Genomic DNA, 16,145 nt, shown 5'->3' on the forward strand with positions numbered 1-16,145 from the left:
TTTAGTTTTTTTTTCAAAATCAGTTTAGTTGGTCAGTTTAGAGTTTTCCCACCCCCTGAACCAATCAGAACCCCGATACATCCACTGTAAAGGTATATCGAAAAGGCCATGAAATAATACATATCAACCGATACAATCCGACATATATAAATACTTTAAACCTCGATTGCAACAAAAAATACCCCGACCCACAGAAGGGGAGGGCAGAGGGGGTGATGTGTAATTAATTAATTTCATTTCCTAGGATACCTACACGAGTTGGACTAGCTAACTAGCTTCTTATTAATCTCAATATATGGATACCGTTGGTGCATGAATGCAAAAATCATGATTGATTCAGGCAGTAGTCAAGGCCTCAAGGGTGATATTTGCTCATAAGCAGACATCAATGCCAAATTAACATCATATCTAACTATATATTGACCAAAACTAATATGCACCAACTTTACATATACCGCCTTATGAGTAGGAAAGCTGATACAACATAGAAGCAACAATTTAATTACCAAAAGCAAAGTAATTGTTGTAAGAAAATGACATTCCTTCTAATTTTCCATGTCAATTTTCAAACAGAGGGTGAATATTCTCAATTCAAGTGTTGCAACAACCGGGTATTTCTCAACTACTGAAGTTTCTTTTCCAAGCTAAAAAATCAAACACTAATGAAACTTTAGGCTGTGTTTGGCTGCAGTGCAAATTTATTTGCATTAGTACAAATGTAAAAAATATATATAAATTCTTGCTTAATTTTGTTTTGGTTTTTACTTTATTCTGCATTATGTCTTAATTTACTTCATTTACACTGCAATCAAACAAAATTAATTATCTAAATTGTGTCATCTTCAGTGGATGGAGGATTTGGTACTCTCTTTGGGCGTGAACACCTACATTCTTGTGTGGATTCCGTATCAGGTATATCCCTCCCTTATTTTGGTTTCAGATTTGGTCCGGTTTGGTTATAAGAGCGAACCTTGAAAATGCAGTTTTTTAAATTGGGAATAGGATTCCCGGATGGGAGTAAAAAAAATTTTGAAAATTCGCCCAACCTTCCTACAGGGTTCAACCATCCATATGATGGATCTCCCATTCCTTCAGTGGTATCAGAGCCAGGTTCAAGTCTTGAACCAAATTAGGACAGATCTGAATATACGCAAATGGGCAGAAAGCGTTCTACCTGATTTGCGCAATTAGCATTTTTTCTAAAAATTGGTTCCTAGATTATGGGCAGATGATATGGAAAATAAATCTTTATTATTCCCTGAAATTTATAGAATTGTTCTGTGAATTTTTCTTGAATTTTTGGGTTGCACAAGTGATGGAGATCGAATCTTTGTGGTGCCAAGATTGGCACACTGCGATTTCTATTCTATTCAATTCTGGTCTATAAATAATTTCTTTTAGACAAATTGTAGAGGATTTTGATGTGATGTAATAATAGAAAAATTAGGTTTTTCTATTTTATTTCCATCTGGAGATCGTTGGAGAGTGCAACAGAGGAGAAGAAATTTTCGCAGAAACAAGTTTTGCGATCTGCGATTTTGCAGATATCGATTATACAATCTATGATTAACTGTTCTTTGCAGGTTTGCAGGATATCCAAGAAAATCACAATGCAACCCTCTAATATTAGTATCTTGATAATTTGATTATCTTGAATTATTTTTTTTTCAGATCATTATTCTTGAATTAAATCTTGAACTGAACACCAAAACTTGGGTCGATTTACACCAGATTTGGTCCAAATTAGTTGGACCGAACTGTTAGTTCGATGGTGTTTCTTTTTCTAACCCTAATTCGATTCAGGCTAAAGAGTCGATGGCCCACTTCAATCTTTAATTCAGCCCACCTCTGCAAAACCTAATTTTAATATTGTAATGACTGAATCAGCCCTAAATTAGCTACATGGGCCGAATTGCTTTTTGTAGTACAACGCATGTACCTAGATAATGTTATATGATAACATTATGGGCTCTGTTGGGATAATACTAATTTAATCTAATTAATTAAAGTTTTTACAGATATTTTAATTGATTGGATCAATTTATTTCATGCATGTGATGTATGGATGTGTGATATGCTACGTACATGGACCATAGGTACTTGGCCCATGATTATTTCAATAGTGGCTCTTATGCACACCATGGTTGAATGCACATCATTGCCATGGTGTCCATAAGATCATTGGATGATCTCCCTATTTTATGGGCCCCACATCAGCTTCCTCCCCAAGAGGAACCATGCAGAACCCTAGCTGTTTAGGATCTATTTAAATTTGGCTTTGAGAAAGTCAGTGGGAGCTACTTTGGTTTGACCTAAATAAAACTAGGGTGTAATATTCCATTCCCTTCACTAAAATATGAGTGCATGTGATAGGGAGATTCATATGATGAACTCTCTAAAGGCCTTCCATCATTAACATGAAGATGGGTCCTTCAGTAATGAGGAAATGCACCATAAAATTGGGCTATCCATTTGCTATTGGATTTGTTGGATTGTTTCATAAGATGATAGGGGCGCCATAGACCAATGTAGGAGTGGCCTATCCTATAATGGAATATTCTCTCACGGTACTTTGGTGTTCACGAATATGATGGGTAAGCACTCACTGGATAGAAATGTTTAACCTAAAATGGCAATGAACCTTGTCTAACAAAGGCCAAAGGGAAAGCTCATGAGATGAGTGGAAGTGATCCTTCATAGAAGGTGGTGGGGTTATGTAGCTGAAATAGTTGGTTCCGCTCACCCTATGTGATTTCCCACATTTCTAGAGACATAGTTTGCAGTCTCCATCACTGAGATAGGAGGAACATCTCAGAGATAAACAAAATGGAAATTGAACAAAGATTAAAATCCACATCTATGTAGATAACATGAATCAAATCAGGTTGTGGACTAATATTTGCTTTGCCTTTATTAGAAATGGCAAACGGACAATTCGCCAAACTGTTGGATGACAATAAGCTTAAAGGCCCAAATTACGTTGACTGGTATCGTAACCTTATGCTGGTCCTGACGTCCGAGAAATTTGACAAGGTTGATAAGAACCCTGCTTCGGATCGTCCGGGTGATAAGGCTTCTGAGGCCTACAGGAGGGAATATCAAGAATGGGAGGAGAAAAACTCTCTTGTCCGGTGTTATATCATAGCCTCCTTAGACAACCAGACACAACGACAATTCAATCAGATCGAAGTGTCCAAAGATATCTTGGATAGTCTAATGACAATGTAAGAGGAGTAGAATCGTTCTACTCATCAGAAGGTCCTAAAACAGTTTATAACCGCACAAATGTCCAAGAACCAACTAATTCATGACCATTGTCTTAAGATGATGGGGTACATCAATGAACTGGAGGCTCTTGGATCTAGGCGAGATCATGTCACCAAAGTTGATGTCATCCTGAATTCTTTACCTCCTTCCTTCAATTAGTTCATAATGAATTACAATATGAACAAACTAAATTTTAGCCTCTAGGAACTCAGCAATATGTTGTAGAGGGCCGAGGAATTGATAAAAAAGGATGAGCCCATTGTCATGCTTGTTGAAGGTGGCAAATTAGGCAAGAAGAAGAGGAAAACAAAGAAGAAACCTCAGAAGAAAATTGGCAAACCTAAAAGGTAGATGAAGGACAAGGCATCAAATGCTTGTCACTTCTGCAAATAGGCCGACCACTAGAAGAGGAACTATCCTCAGTACCTGGATACCAAGAAACAATGTAATTTCGAATCCTTTGTCATATAAACCAATATGTTGGTGACTTCTTCTTCCTGGTGTATTGACTTCGGGGCTTCTACTCATGCATGTAACACATTGCAGGCATTCAGGACAAGCGGAAGACTGAGTAATGGTGAAGTGATTCTTTACTTGGGGACTTCTACAAGCGTTGTAGCTACAGCCATAGGAACTATAGAATTGTATTTCAGAGAATGAACAATTACATTAAAAGATTGTCTTTATGTACCCAATTTGAGAAAAAATTTGATTTCTGTTTCAAAACTATGTGCGAATCGATATTCTGTTCTCTTTAATAATATGATTACTATCAAAAGAAATAACAAATTCCTCGCATATGGAGAACTTGAGAATGGTCTCTATGTTCTTCATCCTTCTTTGGAAACAAATATAATCGAAACTATGTTGGATAATAACCCCAAGAAAAGAACCCATGATACAGTTAATCCCATGTACCTGTGGCATTACCGACTTGGCCACATTAATATAGATCGTATCATAAGATTCGTAAAGGATGATCATTTGTATTTTCTAACTGTAGAAGATCTTCCAACCTGTGAACCTTGCCTTCAGGGTAAGATGACGAAACGACCATTTAACGGTAAGCCTGAAAGATCAACAGGCACACTTGACCTTATATATATTGATGTATGTGGTCCCCTGAATGTTAAGACATGTAACCAACACATTTATTTTATAACATTCACCGATGATCACTCTCGGTATGGTTACGTGTACCTACAGAGACACAAGTCTGAATCATTTGAAAAGTTCAAAAAGTTCAAGCAAGTTGTCGAAAAACAGTTGGAGAGACACATTAAGGCCCTTTGATCAGATCGAGGAGGCGAATATCTCTCTGACGAATTCAGGGACTACTTAAAGGAAAATGGGAAAGTATCACAACTAGCTCCTCCTGCTACACCACAATTAAACGGTGTATCAGGAAGGATGAACTAGACTTTATTGGATATGGTCCGACCACTTCTCGTACACTTGAAATTACCCACATCCTTTTGGGGTTACGCATTAGAGACTACGATATACGTATTAAACTATGTTTCAACCAAATCCATTCCAAAGACTCCCTATGAGCTTTAGTAAGACACTTGAAGATTTGGGGTTGCCCGGTATATGTTAAAAGAACAAGTGTTGGCAAATTAGAATCTAAGACCAGTCGTTGTCTATTTGTAGGTTACCCAAAAGGCTCTGTAGGGTATTTATTCTATCACCCAGGAGAACAAAATGTGTTTTATAGTCGAAATGTCCATTTCTTGGAGGAAGATTACATCCTGAACAATCATCATCAATAAGTTGTTCTTGATGAGGAGAGCTCAAGAGTAGTGGGAGATATCCCACAAGCTCCAGTTAATAACCAACCTAGGAGATCTATCCGGTAATTCAGGCCTCTAGTTCGTTACGACTATGACAAAAAAAGTTACTTGGTGGAAGCCACGACCAATGAGGAGGATCCCGTAACTTATACGTAAGCTATGTTGGACATAAATTCCTTGATGTGGGTAGATATCATGAGAGCTAAGATGGACTCAATGGAGACCAATGGAGTCTGGACTCTGATTGATCCGCCCCCTGGGTTAAAAGCAATTGGTTGCAAATGGATCTATAAGAGGAAGAATGGCCCCGATGGTAAGGTTGAGACTTATAAGGCTCGTCTTGTGGCGAAAGGGTACACTCATAAAGAAGGAATCGATTATGAGGAAACCTTTTTGCCCGTGGCCATGCTTAAATCCAATAGGATCCTGTTAGCTACATCAGCATACCATGACTACGAGATTTGGCAAATGGATGTCAGAACCGCGTTCCTAAATGAAAATCTTATTGAAGATATCTATATGCAGCAACCGCAAGGTTTCATAGTTGCAGGTCAGGAACACATGGTATGTAAACTTAATTGATCCATTTATGGACTTAAGCAAACTTCTAGGAGCTAGAACATCTGGTTTGACTCTATTGTCAAACATTTTGACTTTGAACAGAATCTGGATGAGCCCTGTGTTTACAGGAAGACCAGTGGGGATAAGGTTACGTTCTTGGTTTTGTATGTAGATGACATTCTATTCATTGGGAATGATGTAGGAATGCTGACTACGGTGAAAGTATGGCTTTCGCAACAATTCTCCATGAAAGATCTTGAAGATGCCTCTTATAACTTGGGACTTCGATTCTATAAAGATAGATCGAAGAGGAATATAGGATTATCCTAATCTACTTACATTAACAAGGTAGTCAAAAGATACAGTATGGAGAACTTCAAGAAAGGAAATGTTCCTTTCAGGCATGGAGTCATTCTCTCCATGGGTATGTCTCCCAAGGCACCTGATGAGATTGAGGGCATGAAGGAAGTTCCCTATGCCTCTGCCATAGGGAGCATCATGTATGTCATGTTGTGCACTCGGCAAGACATTGCTCAGGCCGTGAGTGTGGAAAGTAGATACCAATTTGACCCAAGACAAGAACATTGGACCATTGTGAAAAACATACTAAAATACCTTCGAATGACAAAAGAGTTTTGTCTGGTATTCGATGGTAATTCACTATAGATCCTTGGGTATACCGATGTTGATTTTCAGTTAGGCCTAGATGATAGAAAGTCTACATCTAAATACATCTTTACGGTGGGGTCTTGTGCAATTACCTGGAAAAGCAGCAAACAAGGGTCCACTACAGATTCCACAACCGAAACCGAGTACATTGCCGCAAGTGAAGCTGCCAAGGAAGCCGTATGGATGAAGAAGTTCATTCAGGAGTTAGGAGTAGTTCCATCCAGCACATCATCCATTCCATTGTTGTGTGACAACACTAGAGCCATTCCTCAGGCTAAGGAGCCATGAGCCCACTCGAAATCAAAGCACATCGAGAGAAAGTACCATGTACTACAGGAGATAGTTGGAAGAGGGGAAGTCCTGATTCAGAAGGTAGCATCAGTGAAAAATGTAGCAGACCATTGACTAAGCCACTAACACAGAAAGTGTTTGAGAAACACATGAAAAGTATGGGATTCCTGCTTATACCCGATTGAACCTAAGTGCAAGTGGGAGTTGTTAGACAGTGTATGCCCTTAGCACCAATCAGCATGATGTACATTATGACATTTATTGTAAATGAAAAAAGTACATATTTGATTCATGTTATTATGATGTGTTTCTGTGTAATACCCTTAAACTAGACACTTATGAAACTCATGTTAGTTTAGAATCTTCATAGCCGCTGGATAGATCTGGGGAGATTTATCCTGCCAAGGCTGAAGCTGATGTACCACCAAGTTGGTTGGGGTGGCTTATCTCAACTACTAGGATGAGACCTAAGGTACATGCAGTGTGGGTTTTCTTAAAACCCTGAACCAGACCAAAATTCTAGTATTTCCTTGGACCTTGGAGATAGATGGGCAAAACTGGAATGTTACACCAGACCCCTAGACTCGATTATGATACTGCACTAGATGTCGAATTGGATTGTCTTTGATATGCCAATCAGTGAGATCCTTAGAGGGGGTCAAAACCTGGGTATGTTGGGACAGTCCAAGAATTCATTTGAGTGGGTGATCATAGTGACAGGATCAGCCCATTTGTCAGACAAAGTGAATGATCGGGGATGCACTCTCTCTGATGGAAACCTAAACTGTCGGTGATTGATTTTAACCATTGAAATTTGTTTTGCAAAATATATATATATATATATATATATTATGGTTTCAAAATGTTTGCAAAAGTTTTTAATTCCCAGGATCCATATGAGTAGAGAGTGCAGCACTGCACCTTGCAGCCGAGGGAGAGGTCCTGTCTTGTCGGGCAGTGTTTGATCATTATGGGCTGAGAGGTTAAGTGTAAGACCATTGAGGATTATACCTGATGGGATAATCTTACATCTGCCCACAGTTCTTGGGTCTTCATAAGATGGCTGGACTCAAGGACCATTTAGTGTAAATGTTGGGCCTATTAAGAGCCCATAGTGATGGACTCAGGGGTTCACTGCATTCAGTAGTGAATTCAGCCAGGCCTTGTAATAGAGGCTAGGCTGAACACATATGGCAGATGTGTAGATCAATAATAGGGTCCCATGCCATACAAAGAGAGTCAAGCTAGTCAACATTAAAGAGGAAGTGAGCTTGAAAGCTTAATAGGCCTAAAAGCCCATTTGGAATTGGGTTAATTAGAATAATTAAATAAGGGCGGATCTGGGATTTGAATCAGTAGATAAGATAAGGGATTATCCTTATCCACTTAAAGAGTTTAGATCCAAATAAAGATTTGGATCAAAGGAACTCCTAATTTGATTAGTAAGGCTGATCTTTATCTGCAAATAAGATAAGGGATTATCCTTATCACTTAAAGAGTCTAGATCCAAATAAAAGATTTGAATTAGGAAACTCTTAATGGGATTAGGAAATTTTCTCTTTAAGACTATAAATAAGAGAGCAGGGCGAACTTCCAAAGACACATTCGCTGAATACAAAGAGAAGACAATACAGTTAGACTGCTTTTGCCTTCTTCTCTTTTTCTTCTTGCTCTTGCCGCCTCACCTTGTTCGATCTCCAGTTCTTGGATTGGATCAAGATTTGATCTTGATATTGTTTCTTGTCGGAAAAAATAATTTGGAAGTTGTGCCCATTGTTCCATTCGATTCTTGCTGAAGAATCACTAGTTCTTGGTGAAGAACTACTTGTTGATCATGCCTCACCCTAAGCTATGTCATCTTTAGTGGAGGGAGGATTTCGTACTCTCTTTGGGCATGAACACCTACGTTGGAAGGAGTATTCTTTCGTGGATTCCGTATCAGGTATGTCCCTCCCTTATATTGGTTTTAGATTTAGTTCGATTTGGTTACAAGAACGAACCTTGAAAATGCAGCTTTCTAAATTGGGAATAGGATTCCCGGATGAGAGTAAAGAAATTTTTGAAATTTCGCCCAACCTTTCTGTAGGGTTCGGCCATCCATATGATGAATCTCCCACCCCTTCATATTCAATCTTAACCTTAAATTGCCAAGATAGCTACTAAATAGGTTAACCAAAATTTTAGGAAAATAAATTTTAAAGAATAATGTGATTATGATTATTCACTTGTCTTTTATTAGGACTATGGCATATGGTAGAATACAATGAATTGGACCAAAAGCTATTAAGCTCAAACAATAATCTAATTCTGATAAGGAACTATTGCTTTTTCAAGACAATGATATTCCTTGATTAATACAATTGCATGCAGTCCTCTCTCTCTCTCCATGCAAACGATTTGGTTGGTTTGATTATTAGACTTTCAATGATTCCATCAACACTTCAAACTATATTTGTCTTTTATGCATTTTTCTTTAGAGCAGTTGAAGGGTGAATCAGAAACCAAATCTTTTCTAAAGTAAAATAAGGTGGCTAACATATTCTAAGTTCACATAACAGATCTCAAATTTCATGTATATACTTGTTTCCCCCAAATCCAAGTATCATAAAAGCAAATATAATTGAAAGCTCAATCAATCCTACTTTAACTTCCTTATTTAACAATCCAGCAAACCGCCCCCCCCCCCCCCCCCTTTTTAGGAACTAAATCTAGTGTTAAAAGGCAATTTTTGTATAGCAATGATAGCATGCCCTGAATTCAATTTTTTTCCATGTATAACCTGTTCCTTCCTTATTATTAATATAACACCTTGTGATTTCTCAATCAAAAAAATTCTTGAAACCTCCCTAGAAGTTCAGTAATTACAATCATCTCCCCTAAATTTTTTGATATATTGCAAGTATATCCCATATGATTTTTTTTTAATATTTTCGGTATTTGGTGCTATGCTCCATTAACAACTTCCCCCTGAACCTTTTTTCCCCAAAGTGCTGGTTGTGGGACTTAACTCCATGTCAATACTGGAACAAACCAACTAACAGACTAACGAGCCAATCCTCGATTGGTGCATAACAAGATGCACGAAAATGTTCAAAACACCCATACAATTACTTCGACCAAAATGTTTATATTTCAAATTTTCTCTTCATATCACTTGCTACCCCAAATCCTTCCAATATCTTTTTCGAAATTAATTTTTTTCCAAATTTATCCTTCATATCAATTTCTCATGAGGTAAAACTCCAACTTCATAAAATTTGTATTTTATTTATTTTTGAGAAATTGTCTAAATCTCATCATGACTTTCCAACATTTCTCTTAAACTCACCATAACTTTTCAAAGAGGACTAATGTGTATTAATAAATTACCATTTTACCCTTTATTACATTCAACCCATTATTCAATATTCAAAAAAAACGCCCCTATTTTCATCAAATTCAAAACTGTGCGGGAAAATAAATTCTCCGTCACGTATTCATGTTATTTTTCTCTATCAAAACTTTTCCCGATAGAGACATTCCTTGAGAGAAATATTACACCATCCCAGTTCGTATCGCGTACCTCCAGGTTTTTTGTTGAACATTCCAATGAACAAGCAACGTGTCTGTTATTTTTAGCTTTCCCTCATCATTTAATCATCCCTCCATACCCCCAAACTCGCTAGATGGGAATCGCAGTCACTTAATCCCTTTTCTTCGCTCTATTTCTCCAAATGCGCAACCAGTAACAGAGATGATGAGGAAGACGACGAAGGCGGTGGCCAAAATGGGATAGACCACTGCCTTTGTCATCTTCCCCGCGAGTTCTTGCGCACCTGCAACTCTGATGTACTGTATATTTGGTAACTAAAAAAAATAAGGCTGACATTGACTCGGCAAGGGATAGTTTGGTCATAAAAAAATTATTTATGCCTGTTTGGACAAGTTTTATCAATGTAAACTAACAGTTCTCTAATGAAGGGTGAGTTTTGGAAAATAAAAATTTATCAATATGAGGTTTTTTGGACGTTTTGAAAAGTTATAATGAGTTTAAGGGGCGTTTTTTTAAATTTTGAGAGGAGGGAAAGTTGGTCAATGGGATTTTAGTTTCAAAAATCCTATGTTTCTTTTTTAAATTTATGTAAGGACCGGAGAAAGTTTATTTTCCTAGGTACCACCTACCCAAGTATGTGATAACCATCTCCTAGGCAAGTAAATAACTTTCCCACCTAAGGGGAAAATTGTCAAAACTTGAATGAAACAAAAATGTCTCTTTTAATAATGGATTTTTATGATTAAAATGGCCATTGCCTTATTTACATGAAAAATAAAATAACATGAGTAAATGCACTTATCCGAGTAAGTGTTTCCTAAGAAATAAAAACTTACCCGAATAAGTGTATTTATCCAAATAAATAACTTACTAAAAAACAAATAGGCTGAAAAGTTATAGTAAATTTTAAACAATTTTACTTTATTTTTTGTTTTATAGAAACTGACTTCAATATTAACTTTTTGTAAAAGGACTTGCACTGTATTAAAAAGTTTTTAAGGGGACGTGATGGCAATTACCAAGTTTGAAGACTCAGCAATTTACCCAAAAAAAAAAGGGTAGGAGGTTGTTGGGTATGTTGGATGCTAACTTTTCCGTTTAATGAAAGTGTGTCTCTTTGTCGTTAGGAGAAAATAGTCAAGTATGAAATGAATAAAAGAAGGGAGGTTGTTGTTAGATATCGGGGGGGATGCTATAACTTAGCTCAGCCATTAAGTCTCCTTTTTGTCCTACACGTCATAACGGGGCTCAATTCCCATTCACACAATCACACTCCTATCTTCCCTTCTTTCTTCCTCGCTATTCTCAAATAAAATAAAGAAAAGAAATAATTAAGGAAAAAGGGGAAAAAGTTAATTTGTATAGTCATAATTAAGGTAAAGGGAAAAAATTCAACTTATATAAATTAAATTTACCAAGTTCCACCTTTGCTCAATAATCTACATGTCTCCATCCTGAAAGATTACAAGTGATGTCTCATAAATATAGCTTTTGTTTTTTGGGTTGCACTTTGATTGTCAAACACCTTGATGAATAAGATGTTATTTTCCTTTTACTTGTAGACTTGTTTTGTCCCAACAAATCTGCTAGGTGGGACATCAAACTATAGGCTTTACAATTGAAAAAAAAAAAAAAAAAAATCCTTATCAAGAGCCTACATGTGCTCTAATTGTTTCTATAAATTTAGAAGTCACTTACGCCTTAACACCCGCAAAACTAATGAATCCTTTCATTTAACCAAATAAGTCTACTTCAATTAGAGCACATGGCTGAAATTGAAGTCAACTTTAATCTATACCGTCTATTTTAATTGGATTTGATTTGGTCCAATCTGATCCAGTCCAATGTGAATTTATCCAATGAATATTTTAGACCGGCCCAATTCAATGTCAGAATCATTCAAATTTGTTTTAATTTAGAGAAATTCTAATCCAAATCTGGTTCATTGACACCTATGTTCTTATCTTCTATCATTTGACCAGATATTGGCTCAATCCAACCCAATCCAATATAAATTCATTATAGACGGCATCCAATCCAAAACTGGTCCATTAACACTCCTAGTATAAACTATAGACTATAGAAGGCTACAAAGCACCTGTACAACAGCCCTGTTGATCAACTCAAGTCTTCAACTGCATTATCAGTTCTTCCCCACAAACTAACAAATAAAAATAAATGAGAAGAAGAAGAAGAAGAAACTCAACTGGCTGATGCGCTAATATAATTCAGTTCTGAGTGTATGTGTCTGTGCATGTGTGGCTTGTCTTAAGTCTTCTCTATAGCTAGGCCTGTCAGTTGGTGGGGTTCTGGGCTGGGTCAGAGTAGAGCCTGATCCCAAATTGATTAAAAACAGTGTGTCCTTATAGGGACAATCGGACAATATATATAAAACCCAATTATAACTGAAAAGCCTTTGCACTCTCTCTCTCTCTTGTCAAAATATCTTAGGGTCCGTTTGGTTTATAGTCGGAATCAGAATCGAAATGATCTATTCCTATAGTCTGTTTGATTCAGACAAGAATGAAAATGAAAATTAAAATCACCAAAAATGGGATTTCATTCCCAAAAGAGGGACAGGGCAGGAAATGGCCACTCCCTCAAAAGGGGGAATCCCATTCCAACAGGAATAAAAATGGGATTTCAATTCCACTCAACTAAACAGTTGGAATCGGAATAACCCATTCTAATTCTGAATCCAGACCCTTATTCCTACAAATCAAACGGAGCCTTATATCTCATTTACAAAATGATTATAATAGGAAATTGCTAAACATAGATATATTTGGGGACCCAAAATATAGCTGAAAAACCTTTGTTATAGTGTTGAATATGTTTGGGTTTGTCAGCTGGAAACAGACAATTGACAATCTATTACTGCACACATATAAAGAAGATCTGAGTGCCCCAAAATTAGATTTTATCCTCCATTTGTTGACATTATGAGTGATCATTGAAAATTGGTTCTTCGGTGCAAAACCTAACCACTCGGTTCATGTGTAGTTGGTTGGATGGACACATCTAAGTGATTTTTTATGCAGAAAGTAGTATGGTTGGATGATCTTTGAATTTTGATTGTTTATTAAATTATCTTGTTTAATAGTTAGGGTTGATTTTTTTCATTAAAAAGGAAAGAAAGAAAGAAATTAAATAATCAAACAGCTAATTTGAATAATGACTTTGATTAAATATAGGATCCCCACCACAGGCACAGGGGATCCAGCTAGCAGTGCTCTATCTTGATGATGAGTCTTGAATACTGCCAATGTATAACAGTACAAAAGCCATGAACATTAAATGGGTTCCACTATTTGCGTGGTTCATTGATTCCTTAATTGACTCTTTGACTGTTAAATACTGAATGCTACCAACTATTTTTATTCTTCCAAGTCAAATGACGACTGACGACTCTTTAGCACTTGACTCCACAAAACAACAGACCAAAAACAAATTTAATATATCCATCAATAATTTGTATCAGGAATGCTACTATGCTAGCAACAAACTCCATTAACACCTTTTCTTTTTGAATTCAGCGCCCTATAGATGGTGGGACATGTCTTTATTTTAATGGATTTCATCTTATATGCAGGGAGGGATTGGAATTCAAGGTGTAGTTGGCTTGTTCATTTATCTCTTCTCTTATTCTTCCTAAAACCCTAAAATTGAAAGCTCCCCCCTTAATGCCCATATATCCAAAATCTTCAAGGATAAATAAAAATTACCTCTATTAATTTTATTATTTACTGCAGCTTGGCTTATTCTAATATTTAGATCTATTTATTGTTTTATATCCAAAGTGGATTTTATTAGATGTCTTAGAATTTCTTTATATATTATAAGTTAATTAATCATATTAAACTTGATGAACAAATCAAATAGAAAAGCAAAATTGATGGTTGAAGTCATCACATCATGGTGATCCTATGTGATTCACATTCTTATTCACAAAGTGCAAGATATAAACAGCTATATATGGCACGGTCTTAAATAACCTTATTTAAGGTCAACATATTTTTGCATAAAAGAAAAAAATCTTTCGTAGGGGGTGTATCCTTTTTCACCTCATTTATGACCAGCCAATTGGTGTCAGTTGAACGAATTGATGGTGGCTTTGTAGTTGCTTTGGTTAGTTATAGGGAAGACTTGTTCTCCATGGTTTTCAAAATCGGACTGGAAAAATCGAGAATGGTCATTTGATTGGTTTCGTTTTTCCCTAAAGTTGATTTTTTCCTTCAAATGGTTGGTTTTGATTAACAAATCGCTGAATCGATTAATTAATCATTCGAACGGTTTTAACCGTTTTACAATTTTTTTTGTCAGAACAAACCAATCGTTCGATTCAGACGGTCAGACCGCTCCAACCGATAACCAGACCCCTAACCACCGAGTCGATTTTAAAAACCATGAAAAAAACTATGCTGCATGATACCAGAAAGGCTTGGACCAATTAAAATCCCCCATGATTCCAGACGATGGGCTAACCCTATCGTCTAACCCCCTCTTGATTCGGGTCGCCGACTTTTCGCCTTCGGCCGACGTTCTCCCTTCCTCCCAAACACTTCCTTTCTCAGTCCCACTGCTACTATTGCCGGGACACACGCTGGAAACAGAATGCTGGGTTTCCCGGCGCGAGCTCCTTCTTGACTGCTGAAACTCCTCTCTCCTTGGTGACTTTGGATCGTCAATTTTCCTTCAACTTTTCTTTTTTCTGATTGTGTGATTGGCTTGCTTCGGATCAGCGGGCCATATTGTACCTTGGCAGAACTTGCTTCTCCTATCAGTTTCATTGTCAATACGCTCGTCCATATCAGCCTTGAAAGAGCAAGCCTCGATCAAATGACCAATTCTGCCACAGAAAAAACAGAATCTGAGCAGCCTCTTATATCTGTAAGAGACATCGATTATCTCACCATTTAGGAGTTTGTATTTCCTTTGTTTAACCAGCTCCTTGTTAATATCCATCTTGACTCTGATTCGAATATATTTACTCCAAAGCTCAGCCTCCTCCAGTTTTGACTCACAAGGTTTCTCCACTTCAGCTGTAAGCTTGATGCCGACATTGAAGGTGAGGTAATCAATGGCGAGACCATAGATTTGAATCCAATAGTCAATAGAACCCAATCTGTATTTCTCCGGGGGCTTATCCGCAAGACATCTCTCAATAAAGATAGCATCGTCATTGAAATTCTAAGGAATAATTCCCTGGCCTCTCTAGATTTGCATCTTACAAGATAAGAATCCACCACAAACTATGTAATTTCTTTGTTGTCTTTAAGCTTCCAAGCTTTCACCAGATAATCTTTTAGCCCTGCAACACGAACCTGTTTATTTGATAGCACTCTAAAAACCAATGACATCCTCAGCTTTTGCCTCGAAGATCTTTCCTTCGTCTTCTTTCAACACATTGTCCATAGATTTCTTCTGTAGGGCCGCCATCTCTTAGTCACAGTAACTCAGAGATAGGTGAAACTAGTAAGAGCGAGAGACAACTCTTGGTGAGTATGTTGCGGACCCAAACTTCCCCGACTGGATTTTCTAGAGTGAGCTGTTAATAATTCTATCTATTGTATCTCAATAATAGCCACTCAACAGAATCAATGCCATTACAATGTTTCTTTTATAACATTAAATAGGGCTAAACCTTGTTTGTATGGTCCTTATCCATCATTCTCATCCCTAATTACAAGATTAATAAAATTATCTCCTGTTGGTAAAAAATTGTTGTTTTTGTATATATTTGGCATTGATGCTGCAGATGCAGAGAAAACGGTGCTGCTGATGTGTGGTTGGAAATACCATTTTGCTTTTATTTTTGTTTGGAATTATTGTCCTCAAGAAGGATGTTTCCTTGAGCAACAACAACTTTTTCTGTTTGGTACCAATACTCTAGTAAACGTTTTCAGCACTAACACCCATTGTCCAATGCCACATCACAGCCCTATTGGCAATAATGAGCTGCAGCTCTAGGAAACGTCAAATTTGGTATTACTCCAAATTATGACTTATTGATTTCCAAGACATGGCTTAGA

At 37.1% G+C, this 16,145-nt stretch overlaps 1 protein-coding gene across 1 annotated transcript in view; it reads right to left on the reverse strand.

The window, feature by feature from the left end:
• Window positions 1-15,552, reverse strand: part of LOC148880925 (uncharacterized protein At4g02000-like) — a 42,291-nt gene extending 26,739 nt beyond the window's left edge. Inside the window, exons 1-2 of the mRNA XM_088977578.1 lie at window positions 15,472-15,552; window positions 14,871-15,273 (exon numbers count right to left, since the gene is read on the reverse strand). Coding sequence (XP_088833704.1) covers window positions 14,871-15,273; window positions 15,472-15,552 — 484 coding nt within the window. The remainder of the gene's footprint in view (window positions 1-14,870; window positions 15,274-15,471) is intronic.
• Between the last annotated feature and the right edge of the window lie 593 nt (window positions 15,553-16,145).

This window comes from Nelumbo lutea, chromosome 1 (genome assembly GCF_056320005.1).
Source record: "Nelumbo lutea isolate HS-2025 chromosome 1, American lotus-T2T, whole genome shotgun sequence".
In the NCBI taxonomy this organism is placed as follows: Eukaryota; Viridiplantae; Streptophyta; class Magnoliopsida; order Proteales; family Nelumbonaceae; genus Nelumbo; species Nelumbo lutea.